At 32.6% G+C, this 24313-nt stretch overlaps 1 protein-coding gene across 3 annotated transcripts in view; it reads right to left on the bottom strand.

Moving 5' to 3' along the window:
* Positions 1-905: 905 nt before the first annotated feature.
* LOC143206746 (pickpocket protein 28) overlaps positions 906-24313 on the bottom strand; it is a 34531-nt gene continuing 11123 nt past the window's right edge. Inside the window, exons 1-10 of one of the 3 annotated variants that reach the window (XM_076419430.1) lie at positions 18528-18610; positions 17352-17577; positions 9530-9672; positions 9372-9474; positions 9209-9308; positions 6284-6435; positions 5239-5440; positions 4915-5185; positions 1818-1877; positions 906-1760 (exon numbers count right to left, since the gene is read on the bottom strand). In XM_076419430.1, the coding sequence (XP_076275545.1) occupies positions 1309-1760; positions 1818-1877; positions 4915-5185; positions 5239-5440; positions 6284-6435; positions 9209-9308; positions 9372-9474; positions 9530-9672; positions 17352-17569 (1701 nt within the window). In that variant the 5' untranslated portion in view covers positions 17570-17577; positions 18528-18610 and the 3' untranslated portion in view covers positions 906-1308. Of the gene's footprint in view, positions 1761-1817; positions 1878-4914; positions 5186-5238; positions 5441-6283; positions 6436-9208; positions 9309-9371; positions 9475-9529; positions 9673-17351; positions 17578-18527; positions 18611-24313 lie in introns of those variants that run through there. The other 2 variants (XM_076419447.1, XM_076419439.1) reach the window with 2 other exon arrangements.

Here is a 24313-nt window from a genome sequence, read left to right as displayed (position 1 = left end):
CATTAGATTTAGTATACCAAGCTGATCCCATAAATACAGAATATTAGCTTGGAGTCATGGATATTCGGCTTTGTCGTTAATATTGATGCATGACCAAATGGTCCCCGTGGTATTTTTTCACTTTAGATTATCGTAATGGATCTACTTTTTAACGCAAGTAACAATACGATGCTAAAAATCGAACCGATTTTGGCATTGAAGCAGCATATAACCAAACGCCTTTCAATATATCCTAGCTTTAATTCATACGGTACGCAAAACCCAAGCCTTTGGATCATTCCCAAGTTCTTCAAACAACTGAAGTTCTTTTGTTACTCGCAACAATTCTGCATATTCTATCCCAATATTGAATTTTTTTGCCTGTTCAGTAGGCTTTTGGTCTTCGGTGTTACACATTTCACATGTTGAAATTGAAAAAGCATGATTGTCATAAGCTTCACACAGCATTCGATGACCTTCAGTCGCCTTTTTTTTTAATTGAAGTAACAAAGTAAATGTAAATACAATACACAAAATACAAATATAGACATTTTCAACGTACAATGAAGACTGTCTGTCTATGAGACTGCAACATGAAGCTATTTACAAATGTACCCGATGCGATTTAATATACATTAACATCATCTGTCGTAAATCCTTTAAAATCAATGTATAGGCCTAATAGTATCTGAAGTTATTTAGAACGGTTTCCCATATTTTTCAGAAGTCGCGAGGGCGTTAGGTTTTATATGACTTTAAATATATATGTTTAGAGTGTGTTTTTTTAGAAAATTAGAGATTTTTTATTGAATTTATATGTCACTTAAAATAATTGTGCTGTTAAATAACAAAAATTAATAAAAGTATTCTCCTGAGCAACTGTTAGATAACTAAAAACATGGCTAACAATAAAAATCAATAACAAATACTTTAAATAATTTATTTCGTAATTATTAACTACAATAATAATCACTGTTTATATTTAGTGACGTATCGATGACCTCTTATTATCTTCTACAAAAACATCTTTACAGCACCGTAATGTTATTTTCTCTAAATATGTGCAATATAACATTTGATTACAATTTCATAACAATACAACAAACATAACACATAAATTGGAGATTTATTATCATATTTCGGCTATATGCTTCGTTTCCATTAACGACAAATATTAAACAGCAAGACTTAACACAGAAGATATTTTTTTACATTAGACATTAAATACAAATTGCGTTCTATGTTAAATTAGTTGTTACGATGATATTAAAATATTCTGCGAATAATAATATAACATAGTTCATTATTTGTGAATATATATGGTATGAACTACTTTTTATGCACATACATATCATCATTGACCAGTTCCGGTGATCCAGACCAATAATGTCGTCCGTATTTCTTTACGTTGCACATCAATCTTAAAGACAAAAAGTAAACGATCTCCACAATTGACAAGAAAGAAAATCCGGTGAATAATCCCAAAATACCACCGCAATTGGCGAGAAAATCCGTTTCGCCATATAATTCATTGCGTTCCGACGTTATGAACTGTTGCTCCTTGAAAAAGATATTAATCCTTGTCATTTGTACTCCAGGGAACTCGCTGAAGTTTACTTTGTACGACTGAAATACCCTGGCCCAATTAAACTCGGCCTGAGATGTCTCCGCATTATATACTAGAGATGTGCAGCCCGGTAAACAATCGCACTCGGAGGTTTTTTGAGATTCGTCCTCTTCGCGATTTATTCCGGACTGTACCTCTCGCCTCAAAAGTTCGTCTGAAAAAGCATGTCGGAATATGACATCATACAGATAGTTAATCTAAAAACTCTTACTTTGGGCTTCAAACATACACGTTATACTTCCAGATCCGCATATGGGAGTACCTTCTTCATCTGAAACAAAGCATTAATAATATCGAATAAAAACAGGTGCTTACGAGCATTCTGATTATGTTGTCACCATAAAAATATGTATAATATATATTAATAAAATGAACAATAATGTTATTTTCTACAATTGTTTCCCATCTTTCCAGTGACATGGCGATATCGTGTCAAAAGAACGATATTGGTTTCATCATTTCGAAACCGTGTTCCAAACCAGCCAAGCCATGCTGCATCGATCTCAACAAATGGTAATCATAAAGTGCCATGACCATGACCTCGGATGCGGCAGAAATTCCCATTCAAGCTTCAACAGCATATATTTTACAACATTTGCAACGTAGCTAAGCGCTGTGATGCGATAAAAGTTGTAATATTGGTCTTTTTTCAATAATATGTCATTTGATTTGTTCAATTGACAGTAACAATTTCATTCGGTTTTAGCAGCTCATAATACGGTACATCTTGTTAATCCCACCATATGTTTAGCAAGAATTTATGGCCATGAATATTACGCTTTGGTGTCTATGTGGATGGCTCTCCTAAATTAACATACGATTTTTTTCATTTAAAATTATCTTAGTAGATCCACTTTTCATCCGCAGCCATAATACGCCAATACACATGCTTTTTTACCTGACAAATAATAAAGCAACGCTATTTAAATGACAATGACAATTTCAGTCAATTTGTGTGGTGGCTAGCTTAACTCTACCTTTCCCCTTCTCTTCGATGGTTCCATCGCATGGAAACATCTGGAAACAGCAAATTAATCAAGAGCTAAGCTGATTTCTACCTCATGATATTTAAAGACTTCAGTACTGAGACCATGTGTAACGACAAGCAAAAGTATGAAACTTATACTTCGAAAAGTACCACAATTAGTAGTAGAGTCGTCTGTCAAAGTGTGAGAACCACTATTAGAGCATTATTGAACACAAGTGTTAACGGCACACAAGACTAATAATCAGGTCTTAACCTACCACGTAACAAGTTTTGCTACATTAGACACCTTATGCAGAAAATTGAAGACGTGTGGACAAGAATGGAAATCTCTATAAAATACATATGAGTTTTTCAAGACAGGTGATGAAATGAAGTATTAACGATTTTTGTTTTCTATTTCACATAATTTTTGCGAAAGATAACACTCTATTTAAGATTAGGTTCAATACGCTCAAATGGTTTATCGCGCAGAATACTTATTGTGACATCCACTGTGTGGCACTACGGCGTTACCCTTGCCAAAGCACATGTCATACACGTTTATATAATTCAATTTGGACCAAAATAAATGAGTTATCATAGTTATGTAGCGCTCGCCATTAAAGAGCATGAGAGCATGAAAGAATGTTTTGTCGCCTAGTGAACTTCAAGTGGGGTAGCACCATTTCATATAGGATAATTATGCCTGTTAACATATTCATTCATCCAAAAATGCTCCTCGTTCACAACGATTATTTTTGATCAAAATTGTTGTCCTAGTATACACGCATTTAGATATGATGTTCAGTCATGCAACTAGCCATAATTATTTGGCATCAACGACTGAAATAAGAACATCAGAAGCTATCAAGATTAACCCAACCAAGTTGCTTCCATACCCTGTAGAATTTAAAGAAAAATTGAGCTAGAAATTGTTAACGAATAATATAATATAATATCAGAAACAGAATACTATTAAACCTATAAATTAATTTTAAAGGATTTTTTATTTGAAGTTTTATTGTGAAAAATCGGTACAATGTACTTTATTCATAGTACTACTTTTTCCGACCTACGGAATCTTATTTAAGATACATCCAATCTTTTGAGGCTGTTCACCATTCGACTTATTTTTTGATAGTTTCATAAGCAGAGGCATAAGGCATAAGCAGTTAAATAATTTGCGGGTGCTAACATTAGGTAAAAAAAATTGTCTATAATTTTATCAAAATTCCCGTTTCGACACAGATAATTACATCCGCGAACTACCAGTGCACGGTTTTCATGTGCACACGGACGTTCATAAACTTATGACTGCCACGGCCAACATGGGGTGCGGGCAGCGGAGGATTGATCAATCAGATCTAATATTCCGATGTGTAGGAAACGGAGATTCCCGCGACGAGCGCACAGCAAAGCCAACGGCTGAATTTCCCCGTTACGCATAATCAGCGTCTTGCGATTTGGAAATATGGAGTTTTGTTAATGAAATAATTGATAGGTTTAAGCTTTCCGTTTACCATCAGATAAGAAATTCGTCAAAGTTTTTGTGTATTATTAAAGTCTATGACGAATCGTTTTTATATAAAAAATTATTAAAATAATGACAGGACAGAATTTAAATAGTTTTCCTTTCAAAAAGAGGCATTAAATTTGGGGGTGCACGTGGACGTATGCATTTATTGAGAAACCGCCGCTGTTCATAAGAATTATAGCGCTGCTTAGGCAGGTCACGACTCATATCGAAAGATACGCAGAGCTCAAACGTATCAATTATAGTCGATAGCGATCCCTATTAATTGTTTCATCGAGTAATATGTTCAAATGAACGTCTCAAATTGTTCTGACTGCCTGGAAGGCTCTTTGTCTTCGATGTCAAAATCATCACTTTTAAATCATCTAAACCAGTATTCAGTACTATTGGATGAAGGAATTGGATGAAGCATCGTTGTCCCAAGCTTTTAGTCGACTTTTTATTCGCCAAATGCGATTAGGTTCTAAGTACTAATTCAGACATGTTTAACGCACGGAAAAAATGTTTTGCTCACACTTCGACGAAATAACCAAAGAAAAAACACATACTGAAAAGTGAACCCTGTCAGTGAGGCTTCAACATGAAGGTTGATTAGAAATGTAACCGTAATATAAATACTCAGTAACACCATCTGTTATAAATTCTTTATAAGTAATTTACAGGCCTGATAATAAAATACTTTAGAGGAATTTTAGTCGTAAATCTACCCTAATATATGCTGATGTTGAAATAAACAGCTATAATTAAGAACGATACTTACACCTGAGTTATAAATTAACTAAAATTATAAGAATAATATATACTTACGTGGCATATGATAAGCAACACATTCACATTTTGCCAAGGTGTAGTTGGTAAGACATTCAACTTCGCAGTTTTGTTGAGTGTAGCTTTGATAAAACGCCAAATGTCGCTCTTTGGGAAAGTAACACTGTCTCCTATGTGGATCGTAATCTTTCAAGCCTTCAGATGTGGTCATCATGTCAGGTTTGACGGCAACAACGACTTCTTGATTCAAAGGTGCCCGAAAATATTGCATTCCTACTCTGGGTGTTTCAGCAGGATTGTGGAGCAGAATCTGGAAAGTGTTCGATGAATTGATGGAAAAATAATTATGTGGAAAGTTCGAACCTTGAAACCTTGCACAGGACCTCTACAAATATAATCAAGATCTTGCTGATATGCTCTGAGTAACAATAAAAATCCCGAAGAGAATCCAGCTGACATAGCTCGTCTAGGATATGTATTTATAGGAGCATTCTTCGGATAACCATCTTCTAAGTTCCACCCTTCCGATTTTCTTCCATGGGACATATAATCACCATGCAAAAACCTTTAAAATCAATAATTATCATAAAATATAAATAAAATGTTATGTTAAGGAGTTTTAAAATAGTCAGACTTTCGATGTTATTTCTTTATTTCGATACTGTAATGGTACGAATAGTTCCATAAAAATTAATGATAAAAATCTCAGCAGATTTTAAGACTAAAAATAAACCTTAGTTACCTAGGTACACAAACAAGTTTCCACTGTTTGACAAAATGTAAAATTGTTAAGTAAAAATATATGTAGCTGATAATTATCGATTGTTTGAAGAAGTGTATGAAAAGGATAACTTTATTAAAAGTGTTTTAGGCGTTTTCAACATTCAAGAACAAAGAACCTCACGTAAAATATAATAAATATTAAGCAAATCTAAACTGTTTGAAGACTTAGAGTTGAAAATCAGAAAAAAGGAATCAAAAAACCTTTGGGAAATCGCTATCTAGAAACTCATGCGTTTGAGTTGAGCATGGGAAGAAAAAAACCATTTTTCGATTGTAATTTACAATATGACAAGGTTTGAACACTTTTCCCACACATGTCTAGCCAAAGCACATGCAAGTGCACTTGTTAATCATTACTCGTCTACAGAATACAGCACAATATTCCTATACTATGAGAAAAATAAAAAAAATAGCAACAGAAAATATTTTAAATAAAATATGTAAAGGTGCAAATATAAAATTCTTGCTACAAACAGTGAAGACATACTTGTAGTCCCAATAATGTGCAAAGAAAACGTCTATACTACTAACTACTAACATAGATGACAATAACATTGATAGAGATTTAAAAATGATTTAATGTATGTTAAAATAAGTTTGATCAAAAATAATATTTATTACTTACACATTATTATTTAAAAGTTCACTTCGGTCAAGCATATTAAATGTAAAACATAAGCCTTCCTCGGTTAGAATAGGCGTGAAAAAGTTCGAACAGCTTTCGTTCAATAAAGTATATTTACAGGACCACAACATTTCGTTGAAATCTGGAGCAATCTGTAAGAAATTTAATATATTAATTAATAATGACTATTACGATTATCATGTAGAATTGTTAATTTGTTTTGTTTATTTCTTATGGAGAACCAAACCATTTGATTTTGTAGGGCAGAAAAAAAAACAATAGTGTTAATTAATACATGAGCATTATTAATATATAGATAGAATACTGGTGTTTTAACGCCGCAATATTATACTTTCGTTGTTGATTTAATTCTTTTTTATTTGTAATTCATTCTGTAAAGTAGTGGGTAGTAAATTTAGATAGCTTATAGATATGACTAGTAGTGTATGGCTCATTTGGATAATATTTAAAAACAACTTGTTAGGCAGTATGGGAAATGAATTATAGTAATTTTTCGAAGGAAAGCGAAATAATTGCATCGGATATCTGGTGGAGCCAGGTCATACCAGGAAGTACATTAAGCGAAGTAGAAAACACATGACTGGCGAAAAGTATGTACGTATCGGCTCATTGTCGAGTGCTCCAGACAATGGGGGTGTAATAAATCAGAAACACAACTAAGTAACGTACATATCTCATCCAAGGGAGAAAGTCATAGTTAGAAAAGTCTTTCCTTCCGAGGAAGAAGATCCAAGGAATAAAACAAGATGTTATCCGCCAAATCAAATATATGCTTCATTCCAATTATACCGAGATCAATAAGTACTTGCGTTAGCCGATCGATTATAATATTTAAGTCATCAAGCAGAATCACCTAGGATTTCGAGTCACCGTTTAGACACCAAATAAGACATCAAGTATTCATAATCAAATTCGAAACGATAGATTCTCATCAGAAATCTCTATGCATAATTCTTATATAATAACACTTCTTATTTAGTAATATTCATAACTATTTTAATCTTATATTACTTATTATTTTGTAATTGTTATCTAAGTTGGTCATAAATAAATGTTTTAAAACTAAATACACCTTTGCGGATTTGCAGATGCAGATAATTTGCCCATAGAAAAGAATCACTATGAAATCTTTTTTGTTACTACATGTATAGTGATTAGACAATTCAAGTACTCTTTATTCGTTTATCTGCATATCGACATTAGTTACAATCACGTTTAGAAGAATGCATATAAAATAAGTAGAATCCTAGGGTAGCTTCATGATATCTGATAGTTGTAAAAATGCCTTTAGCATTTAGAACGTCGGAACGCTACTACAGCTTAATTAATTTATCAATTCCGTCAGATATTTGCACCCACAAATGCAAGATTTAGTTTAAATTCCATCTATTATACTCAAATAATTCTCGAAAGAGAAAGTATTAATAACCGACAAAGCACCACAAAATATTAGGTGCTTGTACATATTTTGATCAGCGGTCTCTATTGTTGAAAATTCGAAGTAGCAATATAAACAACAAAAATAACTATTAAACAGCCCAGCTTAACTGTCGATGCCAAAGAATACCCTGAAGGACAATAAATCCGTTCGTGACCAAAGATATGTACTTGAGACTCGAGTTATTGAATTCGATTTCTGTAATTGCTTTCTTCGATGCTATTTTATTCTCGAAGCGGTTTTTTGAATTTGAAAAACATAAGTTGTTGTAGCTAGTGAGCAAATATTTAAAAACCATAATACTCAAAAGATATTCCTTGTTTTTTAATATCTTTTTGAGCCTTTTATCCCAGAAATACATACTTCTGTACCTTAAAACTATATTTCATATTAATAATTCATTAGTGATAACTATATCATAATTATTATACCCGCTTCTATTAAACGTGAAATTAGCATCGAAAATTGTCTATGCAGATTAGCTCGATTCACCCTCGATGTTACAGATCAAAGAGGGGCAAACAGAGCGTGCAAGGGGATCAGGGAGGCCATCTCCACCTGATGAGCGATGAAATGGAACTCATTTCTCACGGACCAAAGACTGGAGGGTCCACCTTCTTTCTGACATGTCTCCAGACGCTTCGTGGGGAAGATGCACATTTCCCCTGAAGTCAGCAGTTACAGGAAATGTTGCAGTCGCTGACCAAGAAAATGTTGAGCTCCTCGCGGAGACCTACGAGGCTCAGATGAAATGCCTCCTTCCCGCAGAAAACAACGCAACAAAACTCTTTCACTAAGGAAAACAAGATCATTCCTGATGAACAATTCGTCTTTCGCGCTCACCAATCATCCGTCCATTAAGCCACCCGTCTAGCCGCACACATCCATCACGCTATTGAAACAGCTTGGAGCAGTACTTATAGACCAAACTAAAGCTATCGACAAGGTCTGACACGACGGTTTGATCGCAAAATGCATGCGGTTATCGAACAGATCTTTCCAGGTTAAAATCAGGAAAACACTTTCCACTCGAAAACAAATCGACGCTGGCGTATCTCAAGGTTCCCCGCTAGCTCCTGCCTTATTTAACCTTTTTATTACAGATCATCCGAAAAAAGAGCACATTGACATCGCGTTTTACGCTGACCAAATTTAATGCAGTAGCAGTACAGGTCCACAGGAGTCAATTGTGAGACGGTTTCGGTTTAGTGTATTGGTAAGTCCATAGGCAATCCCACAAAACCCGGTCCAATGTGTCACTTAAAAATAGCGGCTATCGAAGCAAGTCTTCGTGATCAACAATGCGTCATGCATTCCACCTGATTGCACCTGATTTTAGGGCAGAACAAAAAAAATTATAATAACTATGGCATGCAAAAATATTTCACGTAAAAAAATAACAACTAAATAATATTAACCATTTTTCTTGGTATAATCCTATACTTATAACACATATTATAACTTACGCCCATAAGAAACTCAATGGTATCAAATCCTGTCGTCAAATTCCCTTTGTTATAAATGTGATTCTCGCAAACCAGTGCCAGGTCAGAAAATTTCTTTTTCCTTGAAATGTAAAACAAATACTAATACCTTGACCAAAAATAACATTGAAGTAAGTATACTCACTCATCCTCGGTCATCTCGTTGGATTCGTTTATAATTTTGTGGTAGTAATCGGTAAAATTATATTTAGTTTGGCGAGCTTTGGTTTCAGAACAAACCGTAACAGCTAAACATAAAGAAAGAAAATTACTTTGTGTGACTAAAACAAACGAAATAGATACCTGGGAAAGGAACTTGCCATACTGGGGTGGGGCTTCTAGCAAAACTAACGAGTACTGGTGAGGTATCCCACTTTATCCATGTTTGTATGATCAAATTGATACATATATAAAGAGATACACAAAAAAGTACCAACCACCATAATCTAAAAGTATAAGATAGAAATAGGATAATATAAAGAGTGTCATATGTTGTTTTATTTTTGACGTACGATATATCGGTAAATTCGATAGTTTTGATGTACCTCTACATAAAATAATAGCGAGCTAATTAATATCATCTACTTATTCAGTATATATAAAAGCTAATCATTGAACGCTTAAAATTTTTAACATTTTTGGTATTCATTATTTTTGCTCTTTGATGCCGAAACACATCAATCACTTGCAGAAATTTAGAGTGATGTTGCTCCATCATATCCCAATACTGGGTTTTGGTTTTAACGGTTTAAATGTGGTTATTTTGACGAATTTAGTCCAATTTGGTTGATATTCCATATGTTATCGTCGAGTTATTTTCAAAAGAGAACAAACAAAGAACCGACAATGTACCACAAAATATTCGATGTAAGTACGTATTTTGATCTGCGATCTTTATTATTAAAATAGAAGCGGAATATTCATGACCATAAAACCTTACCGTGCATATAGTGGGACCAGCAAGACGTATTTTACAAGCTGCTAAAACTGAATAAAATTGTTGAACATCTTGAATGGAAGTAAGAAAACGGATAGTTTCCAAACCAACATCGTTCTTTTAAGAGAACGCCGTCATATATTACAAGGAAGATCGAAAAAATTGTAGAAAATGATGGAAAATATTTTGATTATACTTTTATTTTGTTCTTTTATTTATACTTTATATAATAATAAGAGATCTCTATTAATATATTTATTATAATATATTATGAATATATCAGGCCTATAAATTAATTTTTAATGACAGTTGGTTACAGTATATTAAATCGCATCGGATACATTTGTAACCAACTTCATGTTGAAGCCTAACTGACTAGGCTTGACCTTTCAATATTTGTCATTATGTGGAAGTGGAACAAAACATTTTTTCAGAGCGTTAAATATTTCTGAATTTATATCGCTTGCAGGAAGCTTTACTTTTTACTTCAATTTGAAGAAAAAGGCGGCTGAAAGTAATTGAATGCTGTGTGAAGCTTATAGCAATCATGCTCCATCGATTTGAACATTTGATTACTGGTTTTGATGTTTTAAAAGTGGTGATTCTGACACCGAAGACAAAGAATGTTCTGGATAGAGGAATAATAGCAGGAAGAATATGCAGAATTGTTGGGAGTAACACAACAAGACACCATTTGATTCTAATCACTTGAAGAACATGAGAATGATTCAAAGCTTGGATATTTTGTGCCATATGCATTGAAGACAAAATATATTGAAAGGCATTTAGTAATGTCTTATATATTGTTTCAACGGTAAAAATGGAAAGGTTTTCTGCATCCTATTGTTACTGACGATGAAAACTATATCCATTACTATAATTCAAAACGAAAAAATGGTAACTACCTAGCCATGCATGAATATCAACAGCAAAGCCGAATATCCACGGCTTCAAGCTAATACACTCTATTTGTTAAGATCAGCTTGCTGTATACTATGAGCTCCTAAAGCCTAATGGAACCATCAATGGGGATGGATATCGAATACAAATTCGATTGAATTGAAATTCGAAACCGTTGAAAACATACTTGAATATATTATAATGCAAAGTGCTTCTCCACCTACCGTATTCTCCAGACCTTGCTCTTTTCTAACTTTTCCAGCATATGAATCGTGACAAAAACAGCGACTATCGATGGACAATACCTTGAGCAAAATGCATTACACCGATTTTTCACAATAAAGCTTTAAATTAAAAAAGTGCTTTAAAAGATAATCAGAGTACTTGGAGAGGTTCATATCTAATATTTTATGGACTATACGGAAATAAAATTAATTGTGATAAGAACCTCACGTAAATCAGAATTATATTCAACACTATAAAAATAAATGAACTCCCATAATTAACGAATTATACTATTGAACAGAACAAAACAGCTAAAAAATGTAATCAGAAGTGAAAATGATTATTTCCAATAGTCGAACATGAAATATTTCTGAAAACAAAATGGGCATCAAAAACTACAGTTCCGAAGGTGAAAGTAAAACTCAGACAAATAAGCGATGCGAAAATTATTACAATAAATCCCGCTGCTACAAACCAAAGGAGTGTTGAAATAAATACAAACACAAGATTCTACTTTATTCGGTTGTATTTTGCGGCTTGCGAACTGCCCTCGACAAGGCGCAAAACGGTAATGACCCTGGGACCCTTGGTCTAAGTGACACGTAAACATGTCAGGTCTACAGATATTGCGATCCTCCGAACTTGTATTTATATCTTCGGTAATATAAAGATTTAAAAACAAACGAATTTATTTCAACGCTTACACTGGTAAGGTGTAATCAGTATGTCTTATTTATGGTAAATAGGATTGGATTAACAGTATTGTGTGTTCAGTCATTTCAACAAGTCAGCACTTCTATCCGTTAAATAATAATTTCGTAGCCGGCTGGGTTAGCGTAGTGGTAAAGGCGACAGGACGGTTTACCTACTCTTGCGATAGTCGCGGGTTCGAATCCCGCTGGAGCATGGTCGTAAATTTATATTTGTTATTGTTTAATAATTGTGATTGTCCTAGGCAAGAGTGTAAAATCCGACAAGAAAAATGATCTCAGTCATCCGGGTAAGACCGGATGTCTTCTGGGATGATTTCTAAGTTGGTCACTCGCCAGTAGGTCCAGTCCAGATAAATCCCTAGTTAATGAGACTTTGAAATACAAAAAAAAATCGTAGCAGTTTAGTAAAGTTTTTGTTTTAAACTATACGTGTTTCTTAACTTATATTGTATAAAATTATGTGTTGTATAAATTTATATAATGATTGTATAAAAAAATAATATTCCTTTCTCATATACTACAATATCTGTTATTTTACATTTTATATATTTACAAAGATTCAAAATTCAAAATCCTTCAGTGTACAAAAAAACAGATATAACTATTCGGCCCACACTGTAATCGCAAGAACTTCATCCATATACAAACAACGATTATTATTGTCGTGTATAACAAATTTATATCAATTTAATTGCCGTGAAAATAAATCATTATAAATTTAAAAAATACATTCCTACCAGGAGACATGTTTTTAAGTATTGTTATTCAAGTTTGCAGTGTGTAATTTTCCGATTGGAATCGGAATTATGTTAGGAAACTAATTAAGGGCGTTTTTAAATTTCTAGACAAGATAACTCGGAAATAGTAAAACACCGTTTTTAATCACAAATCGGTGTATTGTTACACAATATATACCATAACTACGTAAGTTCCTTTTATGAATTTTTCGGTGACTGAGTTTGTAAATTCAGAGACTAATAGCACTCTCGTTTCTCGATGTATTTAATTGTTTTTAACATACCATGAGGTTGTCAGAATCATCCTCAACATTGTGTTTCGTCCGAATCTGATCAAAGTCCGAGATATGTAACTTTTTGTAGCAACGAAATAGGCACTTTTTCAATGATTAATTAATTTCAGTAAGAGACCGTTTACGGTAGAACATTATCGCTTTGGTTCTTTGTGGATTAATTTACTGTTTCCAAAATTTGAGCCATTTGATTATTATGTTTAACTGCTCTTGAAGTTTGGGGCGTATCTATTTGAAGGTTAACAGTTAGAGAGCCTAAAAAAGGCAGCATCATCCGCGTAGAATCTGGATTTTACTGTTTCAATTTTATATATATCGGCTATGTAGTTGTTATCGATAGTTCAGAATTATTTAAATTTAATAGTTCTGTAGTTTGCTCTTGTACTTATGAATGTAAACAATTGTTAAACAACTGTTAAAGGTAACTATTCAAAATTCAATGGTTTTGACATTTCACTAGATAAAATCATAACTTTCCGTCTAGCATTATTGAAGTTTTTAGTGTACACAGATAATCACAGAATAACATGATTTAATGTAATAATATATAGAATAATCATGGAACGTGCAAAAATTCTTTTGGTACGCTTGTTACATTTGTGGTGATGCTACTCCGTCATTCATTTTTCTGCATCTAGGGGCCAAAATCATACTGTCGTACTTCCGTCGGCTCAGCATCACTTCAATGATGCGACTTGGATCGTCCAACAGGACCTCCCTCGGACCCATAAGGTAAGACTGGTGCCGAGTCCATTTTTCAAACTTCATCATGTCGCCTCCCTACGAGAACGGCTTCCATGGTCGCCGGATTTCACAAAAGTTTGGAGTCGTTGAAGCAATCGCTCCGTCGAGAATGACACAGAATAAATCGTCAAAAGACGATCAGAAGAAGAGCTGCGGCCCCTTGCCGAAAGTCACGTTTAAACTTGTGTATCGTTGCGGGAGAAAGACACTTCGAAACCGGCTGAGTATATTATTACCAAAGGTCCATCTTATCGTTATTCGCTGTTGTTTTGCTAAATTTATCTGATTTAATAAAATTATCACTTAAAATATTTCTGACATGATACCCTGTATATAAAAATGAATTGCTGTTCGTTAGTATCACCAACACTCGAGAACAGCTGGACCGATTTAGCTAACTTATGTTTTAAAATATTTGTAGAAATTCACAGAAAGTTTATATATTGAGAAACTATGGAATAATTAGACCATATAATGTATTAAATATTGAAGATAATTTCTCACCACAAGGAACTATAAACGTTTCTTCCTCAGAACAATGATTTATTCAAATTGTTCAAAATAGTATTGGATCGGACGCCAAAATTACGTAGACGTAAAATTTGGAAAATAGATGTATAGCCTATTAAATTCGTTTTAGAATCAGACAATATTTTCCTTCTCATTTTATTCTAGTTAAAAAGAGACAAAAAGAGCCTGTCGGTTATCAGATATCAAGTTGTTGTCAAGTTGTCCGGTTGTCAGATGTATGCAAAATTCTTGAAAGCAATGGTGATCAGAGGTTATAACTCTAACTTATAAATTATTGTGGCTGTGTAATTAACTGTAGTTTTTAGATGTACTATAATGTTAAAATAAATTATATTTGATAACATTTTTATTCTATTATTTTAATTAGATTAGAATTTGTTTTATGCTAAAGACAAACTGAACTAAAACTCAGAGTTGATGCGGCAACATTGCGACGTTTTGATGTTACAAATTTAAATGACGTATGTCCAAATAACTTTGAATAGACTATAAGTAATAGGTTCACCAGCTCATCCCGTAAAGTAATAAATCTAATCGAACCATCCTTCAAAGGCCGCAAATCAAAAACATTGGTTTCGATACCGGACGGATATACTACTGTGATCAGAAAATAATAAGACTTTTAAATTCCTATCCTTCGATTTCATATCATAAATCGGACTAATTTTATTTTGTCATAGTCGGTCAATCAATTAAGCTAAATCAAGTTTAAAATCAAAATTTTTTATTTATTAATATGTAAATACTACTCGTTGCCGACTGACTTTTAATAATTTTTCTATACGGGAGGAATTATATACTTATCTAGGAAGACCCAATATTAGTAGCACATTTCAGTGTTTATGTCATTTGTACTTCACTACACAACTTCGTCTTCGTCGTTCGTAGGTCAGTGTTGTTCAAAAGTTGCAGCAATTCACTGTTTAGATGGGAAGTGGAGTCTTTCCTTATATATTGTTGCGAATCTCTTAATTTCCTCTTTAACAGTTGGAATCCCAAGGTATCAGTATATTTAACTGTTCCTGTAGTATCTGAGTACATCCACAGTACTGCTCAGCACTTTGTTATTCTGAGATAATTGTATCAACTTGATATTCCTTCTCACAGAACAACGCATATACAGCTCAATGCGATCGCTGAGTTATTTTGCAAATCCTTTCCACTCTGTTTGCTTGTTAATGCTGAGTTTTGTTCTTTTTTACTGAGGTCTATATGTTTCTGACTATGAAAAAATCTAATAGATTTGGTGTTTTATTTGTATCAATCTTCCAATAACTTGGTTATCTTGTTGACATGTAGTTATATCCTAGTGCAACCCTTAAATATTGTCATTCCAGACCCCCCTCTTGTATTTTTAGCATTGAAGTCGTCACCAATTATAAATTTGAAAAATAAGATGATGTTGACAGTTTTCTTCTACCGAGCCAAACTGTCATCAAGAAATAGTATGTGCAGCAGGCCGAAATTATAGATCGATAAGTCTCATTGACATTGGTTATTTGGGTCTTTTTCATCAAAAAATCAATTCATCATTACTCAATTGCCATATTTAGTTAATTAAGCTTCTAGATTACAATCCAAACTCAAAAAACAACTTCTATCTTGCAAATTTCCTCCAATAATAACAATAGCCACTCTGTCGAATCTCGGTGAATTAAACCTCATTGCCTGCTGACCGGCAGGTGTTTTCAGACCTGATGATATTGAAACTGCCAAATAGCATCCGATCGAATACTGTTTTGAGCATTTATACCAAATCGTTGTGCTGACGAAGAAACGTTTATAGCTCCTGGACAATAGTTTGATTCATTTGTTCTTATATCTCCAATTGTTTAAGATTTTGATAACTTATATAAATAGAAATGTCACCAAAAATGTTTCTGTACCTTTAAAGTAAGCATGAAATCATGTTTCGTCAAACAGTGTTATCCGGAAACAACTATTATAATTTTGAATTTTGACCAAGAAGTGGTTAAAATCATTTCCCATCCCAGAAAGTAATTATCTGATGGTCGGACCAATTGTGGCAAGTTTACTTTTCACCGGCACACCATAAACGATAGATTCATCGCGGTATTTGAACGCCTTAAAATGTTGAACGATTTTTATTTCCCCAATTGCAACTGATTTGTTGTTTATTTGTTCCTGAATCGCTGGAACACTACGTCTAAGGAATCGCTCCATTTCATTATGTCTGCTCGTTGTTGTTGTGTTTGATATACAGAAACTCCATACATTTTAAGCCTATCCACTTCAATTTCAGTCACTTTCAGAATGAAATTGTAATATACCTATATGACTATAATTATATTCTGTCTCTCGCTGTTCATTAGTGTGGTTAATACGTATGTTAAGGTAGCTCGTCACTTTATAATGTGCCATCAATTAAAACCTTAATTATTTTGAAGGGGTTCATTTATGCTTAAGACTTAAATTAACTTAAATTTTGATATATATATATATATATATATATATATATATATATATATATACATAAATCAAAAAACTCATATAACATATTATTGGGTATTAACACTCTATATATTTACTCTATGGTTACCGAATTTATGTACCGAACCTATCAAAATTAATGATACCTGTGTAATAATGATGTATGAAATATAAATCGTAGTATAATATTAAAGTATTATAAAAGTATAAAGGTTTAATACATTGTATAATCATCTAATCGCCTAATCGCGGTTTGAAAATGGCGGAATATTTGACAGCCAACAAAAATTTTGATCCTTTATGAAAATGAAACCATTGATGACAGTGACAGTGACAGCGAATTTTGTAGGGGAAAACAAAATCTTCATGTATATGTATATATATATATATATATATATATATATATATATATATATATATATATATATATATATATATATATATAATAAGAACAAGTAGATTCTTCAAAATATTTTATTTAATCTACTTTAAATAATTTCAACTTATTCTTCTTCTTAATAGTTATAAGGCTGTACCTAACAACATCTTATATGTACGAGCGCATTTTATAATTTCGTCACTTTTTCATTTTACCTTTCAAATATTGTTCTTTCCTGTTCGCCCATGTATTTAAATCCATGTATGCCAGTATTACTGGAATATTCCGCAAAATAGTAATAAAAATTCTTCCTAAATCCTGGATAAGGACGATGATGTTTCACTGGATACTCGATACCATCTTTCTCCTTCTTGCCGGTCTCCACATCAGGCAATTGCTTGACTGGAGTTAACTTTTTGGGAGTTTCAGTCATTTTACTATCTATAAAAAATTATGTCGTTAAATTATTACATCTCATTTAATAATGAGTAAAAAGAACTTTGTTCCAAAATGTTATTTATAATTAATATCAGGAACTAATTTTTATCAGTTAAAAACTCTGTTCGCTCAAGTACCAGTGATCAAGTGAGACTTCAACAGTTCAAAAATTAAGATATTGATTATAAAAATTCCCCGGAAATTAAAAAAGGCTTAAAGATAACAATTACAAGCATTATAAACCAACTCACAAGCGTAAAGATCTTGTAGGCTAGTTAGAAGTAACATAATTAACAGCTGGAAAACGTTTGAGTGGCTTGTAGAAGATTTAATAGGAATAAATAGATACAAAAAATAAGTTTTATGTAGAATTAGATGCTCTATATTTAGAGAAATAAACAACAGCTTAGTGTATTGCCAAAACTGAATAAAATCATTACTGTTGACTATCAACATCAACTGAATAGTTTGGATGGCTAACGCAACGACGCAAAATTGTTACAACAAAGCTGGGTATGTAAAACATACACTATCGCAATTTAAAAAAGCATACCCACTAGAACGACCTTCTAATTTGTTGAGTTTTGGAACCATTTTTTCAGATTAATGTACGATGACCTGAATGAATATACACCTGCGAAATGCTAAAGTAATGAGAAAATGGTTAAATGAATAGTCTCAGAATCCACTATTTCGCTGTTACCAAAACGTCGTATGAATAATGATAAATATTTAAATTCTTTCAATTACACAAATTTCCTTAACAAATGTCAATTTATACAATAATGTCAACCGAAGTAATCACAAGAATTAACATAGATCTAAAAATTATAATATTTACTAAAGATTATATAAACAGTATTTTATCACTAAATATTACTAAATATTCCTAAGTATTAGATCTCCGCGTTTTTTAATAAATAATTTATTAAAAATAAATATCAAATACTCACGCGTATTTTATTAGATCTTGCCGAGTGCGTCTGTTTTGACGGAATGCTATTTCAGGGATGAATTTGGAATCACCCAACAGTTTTCCGATGTTTTACTTAAGGGAAGCTCTCCCTAAACATAGATTGGCCGCACCAATATCGGACGTTAATAAAATATTTTTATAGAAAATTAAATCATTTGTATTAAAACAAATAATCTATCCAAAATTGCTGTGAACATACGTCATCAAAATGTTTAATTCATTGCCTGCCGCAATTTGTAAATTCGTTTTAGAATCAGACAATATTTTCCTTCTCATTTTATTCTAGTTAAAAAGAGATACAATGCTGACTGATACGTTCGAACACGTAAACGAACCAGCCTGTTAAAGTCGTCGAGTTGTCCAACGTACGCAAAATGCTTCAAAAGAATAGTGATAAAAGGTTATAAACCGGCAAACGCTGTTGCGGTTGGCTTTGCTTGTTTTGATAAATTTCAAATCGCTGCTTATTTTTACTCTGATTGAAAATGCTAAAGATTACGTCTCTAATCAGATACTTCGAACAAGAACTAGATAACGGAGGCTCTGCTTTTGCCATAAAATTCGTTAGAGAAAAATGCTCACATTTTTACTGTTAAATATTAATTTGCTGCGGTTTTTATTGAAAATATTTTAGGATGTTAGAGCTGCACTAAATATTAGTATGGACAGGGTAAACTGAAATATTTAAAATAATGAAAAAAGTAATATTGGATTAACCGAAAAGAAATCGACCTCATATGAAGCGGGTGACGAATCAAGATCAGCTTGATGTTAGCACTATCAGAGATCAAATATATGAAATATATAAAAACATATATATATAAAATATAGGGAGTAGTTTTTTTCAATATAAACATGATTCAATGCAATTATTTCAGGTAAAAAGTATCGAAGAGGTCTAATGGAACTTCCAGACATTGCTTTTAATGGAATACAATTATTAGAAGCATATAATAAAATTTAAAAAAAAAACGTATTATTTCTATTTGTATATTTGGACTTCAGTGAAACTTTCTGAATATGAGATTATGATTCAATGCTGATTATTTCTAAGACAGGGTGATGAGACTAGAAACAACTAAATATAAATATGTGTATACAATTAATATACGATAATTGTAGAAAATCGTATTCTAAAGTGTGAAAAATTTATGTTGATTAGCTATATGTGTAATTGTTCAGAATAAATCATATTTGGTTGAAATGTGCGAGGAGAGAAAAAATACCAACTGTTTTGCAAATATGGTTTATACGTTAGGGAGAATTAAGTGATTAATTTTATCAATGGTGTACACAGATAATAGCAGAAGAAATATAAAATACAGTGATATCAAAATGAATTGACAAGGGTTTCAAATACTGTTGTGTTTACACCATCGAAAGAAACAAGAACTAAACGTAAATAATTGAATGTGCTCTGTAATGAGAGTAAAATACGTTACTTGGATATACAATTGTTAATTAGGTAGATTAGGCCTCCAGGGGGATACCAATACATAAAAACGCATCTAGAACTCTACCACTCATGGGTGGTGTGGAAAAGAGGTCAATGTAAATATAATAAAATAACTGTAACCTATCTATTATTGTAGCTGTATAATTAACTGTACTTTAAATAATTGTATTAGATGTACCAGAGTGTTAAAATAAGCCATATATATTTGATAACATTTTTGTTTCATTATTTTATATACAGCATTTCAAATACGGCAACATTGCCACGTTTTGACTTCATAAATTTATATGGCGTATGTTCACACCTACTTTGGATAGACTATATGCATATTATATACGAATATAATAATAAAAAAATTTCTAACCTAAAATACCCCTGCAAATTTCTAGTGAATATTTTTACATTTATTTTGATTTAAAAACTTACTGTCAACATGCATTATAACTTTCATCTAGATAATATTGATTTAGTACTATTATGGATTTTATTATGATTATTTTACATTTATTTTTTTTTCTAGAATCCTTATATAGAGAAGTATATATTAAAAATGTAAATTCTGTTAATGGGAATTCTAAGGTGCTAACTGGTTGTATTCAGTAATCGATAATTTAATCATTAAAATCATTAAAGTCAAATCACAAAAGTTTTCATGTTTTCAATTATATATACGAGTTTCCGATTTTTTTGTATCGTTCCAGTTACTTACTTCTTGCGACATGGCGTAGTTAGTAATTTGTGAAACACCGTCAAACACTTCTGTGTTTTTGTTGAAATCAATATAGGTTTTGATATCTATAATTAAACTTAAGTTACTAACTTCAGACTGTTTCTGAATCCCATTATATTTGAGTAAATTTTTTGCTGCTTCAGTTTAACCTTGAATTTTCAAAACAGCTTGCTGAAAGCTTACCGGCTAAGCGTATCAAAAATTAAGGCCACATTTCTGATGCGAGATCTTCAATATATTTTTAAAAGCTATCAACCTGGTTTTGTGATAGCCCAAGATTTTATGATATTCTTTTACTACTTTAAGCTTCTTTAGAGCTTTAATCCGAAAAGTACTAATTTTTATTATTTATTTATTACATTGTTACTAGTCGTTGCCGAGGAGGAGGAGGCCCTATCTTAGTTTTGGTTTTATAATGTTTATGTATTAACACTGTTGTTTATGTATAAAAACTGTTGTTTTTTTATTAAATGCTCACTACAGTACACTACACAATATTAAATGGTTTGATTTTTTGAGTCTGTACCCTGTTCTGGTGTTATTCAAGATTTGTATGTCTCCTTGCGACTCCCGTTACGAAGTCAGTTCAAAGCATTAGAAAGGCTACGTTAAGGTGTCCTAATAGCCTCATACCTTATACTCTAAATTACTCATCTTGTGACTCCGACTAACAGCAGCACGAAATTGAACAAATTATTTATTTAAAATGAAATATCGTTAGTAACATATATTAAAATGCTATAAGGACTGTAAATTATTTTTATTTATTTTTATCGGGTACATTTGTAACCAACTTCATGTTAAAGTCTCACTGACTGACTCACTTTTCAGTATATGTCATTTCCTTGAAGTGTGAACCAAAAAACTTTTCAGTGCATTGAAAAGGTCTGAATTTGTACAGAGAAAATCGCATTTGTAGGAAATTTTACTTTTTACTTCAATATGAATAAAAAGGCGATAGAAAGGTCATGGAATGCTGTATGAAGCTTATTGCAAATTATTATGTGATTGTGATATGTGACAAGTTTTGACGTTTTAAAAGTGGTGATTTTGACACGAAGACAATGAACGTGCTGAGAAGCCAAAAAATGTAAGATAAGGATCTGTAGGCATTACTCGCAAGGCATCCGTAAATTGCCTGAAAGATGGTAAAAGTAACGACTATCGATGGACAATACTTTGAATTAAATATATTTTATTGATTTTTCACAATAAAGTTTGAAATTTAAAACAATCCTTTAAAACTATTTTATAAGCCTAATATAAAATATCAAAAAGGAAACACTTAATGAACACAATAGTGCATACAATGATCTAACTCAAACAGTAACAAATGCAATATTCGGCAATAAAATACAACGCATCCCAAAATAAACAAAGGTGCGGATTATCCATTTCCCTAGTTTTCCATGTAGAATTACTAGCAATAATAATTAATAAACAAGCAGTATTTGGTATTTTTCTATTAACTTTATCGTTGACAACACCAGTAACACACCCTGCGCCTAGGGACGGAACATGGAATGAAACTAATTTGTGAATATATTTTTCTATTTATTGTAAATATTTTTGAACGTATGTCCACATCATTGTGGGCGGCATAAAACACACCCATTTAAAGTAATAGAATTTATATCGTGACAAATGGCGATGGTTAATGACAGTCATTTAAATGTAAAGATGCATGTAATTATATTTATAATTAGTTATTTTTTGCACATACGAGACTATAAATAGAAGCTTCATAAATTATGATAAAATATAATTAATAATATTTTCTTTTAATTCAGTTTATCACCAACAGTGCATGAAATATTGGTGTTTTTTTTTGTTTGTTTATTGATTTAAACTGGACCTATCTGCTTAAAGTGGTCTCGACCATAATCTTACCCAGTCTGGTTACTTTGTATTAAAAACGGTTAAATTTTACAATATTTTATAGACAATAACAATTATAAACAATCTCAAACAAAAATATATATCAACAGCCAATAACAGGATGAAAAGAGTAATACAAACTATAAACTGCTTTTCACACCAAACACACAAACAATATGATTCCTACATTTTAATGAGGGAAAAATTACTCAGAAAAATACCATGATTCCATTACTATAGAACTATTGAGATTATGGGCGAAAAACTGAATCAAGTGATTTTCACAGATCCCTTTTGAAGCCAGTTTGATTGAATTTATTGACAGCCATTAAGAGAATTTTGTGTGAATGGAAGAAATGGCAGTCAAGCTCGAACATTTCATGATGAATATTAATTTTCCCACCAAACCCTTAGCATGACTTTTCTTTTCATTTCTTGGCATTTTATTGTCCCACTTTTTCTTGTCTGTAATTGTTCGTTCCAAAAAAAAAATTTATTTCATCTCGTTTCAGCAACGACTTGAAAACTGTGTATCAAATTTTGTGATATCCAATTCTATATAAATCACAAAATGATACAGCAACAATACAACCAACAAAAATTAGATCCAAGGGGATTGGAAGGGATTTAATCACATAGCTTGGAGTTAACGATTAATAAAACCTTGAAAATTAATTACTCACAGCTATTAATATTACAAATTTTAATTATCACACGGTGCGCGAACGCACTTACTGACACACCGGCATTAATAAAGAAAACAGATAAAAATCGACAACTTTCGCTAATATCTGATCACACTCCAGTATTAATATCTTCCAGTAAGAAGGCCTAATCTTACGAACTGGGACAATTTCAAACTCAAAAGAATAACAGGTTAATTGAAAAGTCCCCGGCCTACCCTAGTAAAACACTTTTTTTGCCAAAATTAGTTTTTTTTATTCAACATAATTCCCTTCAAAGGTGATACACTGATTATAGCGACCCTCCAACTTTTTGATACCATTTTTGTAGTACGATTTGTCCTTTGCTTCAAAATAGGCTTCAGTCTCGGCGATCACCCCATCATTCGACGAAAATTTCTTCCCAGCGACCATTCTTTTGAGATCTGAGAACAGGAAACAATCGCTGGGGGCCAGATCTGGAGAATACGATGGATGAGGAAGCAATTCGAAGTCCAATTCATGGATTTTTGCCATCGTTTTCACTGACTTGCGACACGGTGCATTGTCTTGGTGAAGCAGCAGTTTCTTTTTCTTCAAATGCGGTCATTTTTCGGCGATTTCGTCCTTCAAACAGTCAAACGGTCCTTCAATAATGCATTACATAGCATTGATGTAATCAGTCGCTATTAATGGTCCTTCCTTTTTCAAGGATGTCAATGAAAATTATTCCATGCGCATCCCGAAATACGGACGCCATAACCTTGCCAGCCGACTGTTGCGTTTTCCCACGCTTTGGAGCGTGTTCATTGTGTGCGGTCCACTCGGATGACTGTCGATTGGATTCGGAGTACAATGATGGAGCCATGTTTCATCCATTGTCACATATCGATGCAAAAACTAGGATTTATTACGCTTGATCATCTTCAAACAATGCTTCGAATCATCAACTCGTCATTGTTTTTGGTCAAAAATGAGCTCGCGCGGCACCCGCTTTACACGGAGCTTTCTCATACCCAAATATTCGTGAATATGAT

This window comes from Rhynchophorus ferrugineus, unplaced genomic scaffold, assembly GCF_030347505.1.
Source record: "Rhynchophorus ferrugineus isolate W39M unplaced genomic scaffold, kcgeb_rfMv2 rfM1, whole genome shotgun sequence".
Classification (NCBI taxonomy): domain Eukaryota; kingdom Metazoa; phylum Arthropoda; class Insecta; order Coleoptera; family Curculionidae; genus Rhynchophorus; species Rhynchophorus ferrugineus.
Note: the sequence above shows the minus strand (reverse complement) of the source record. Positions and strands in the feature narration are given on the sequence as shown.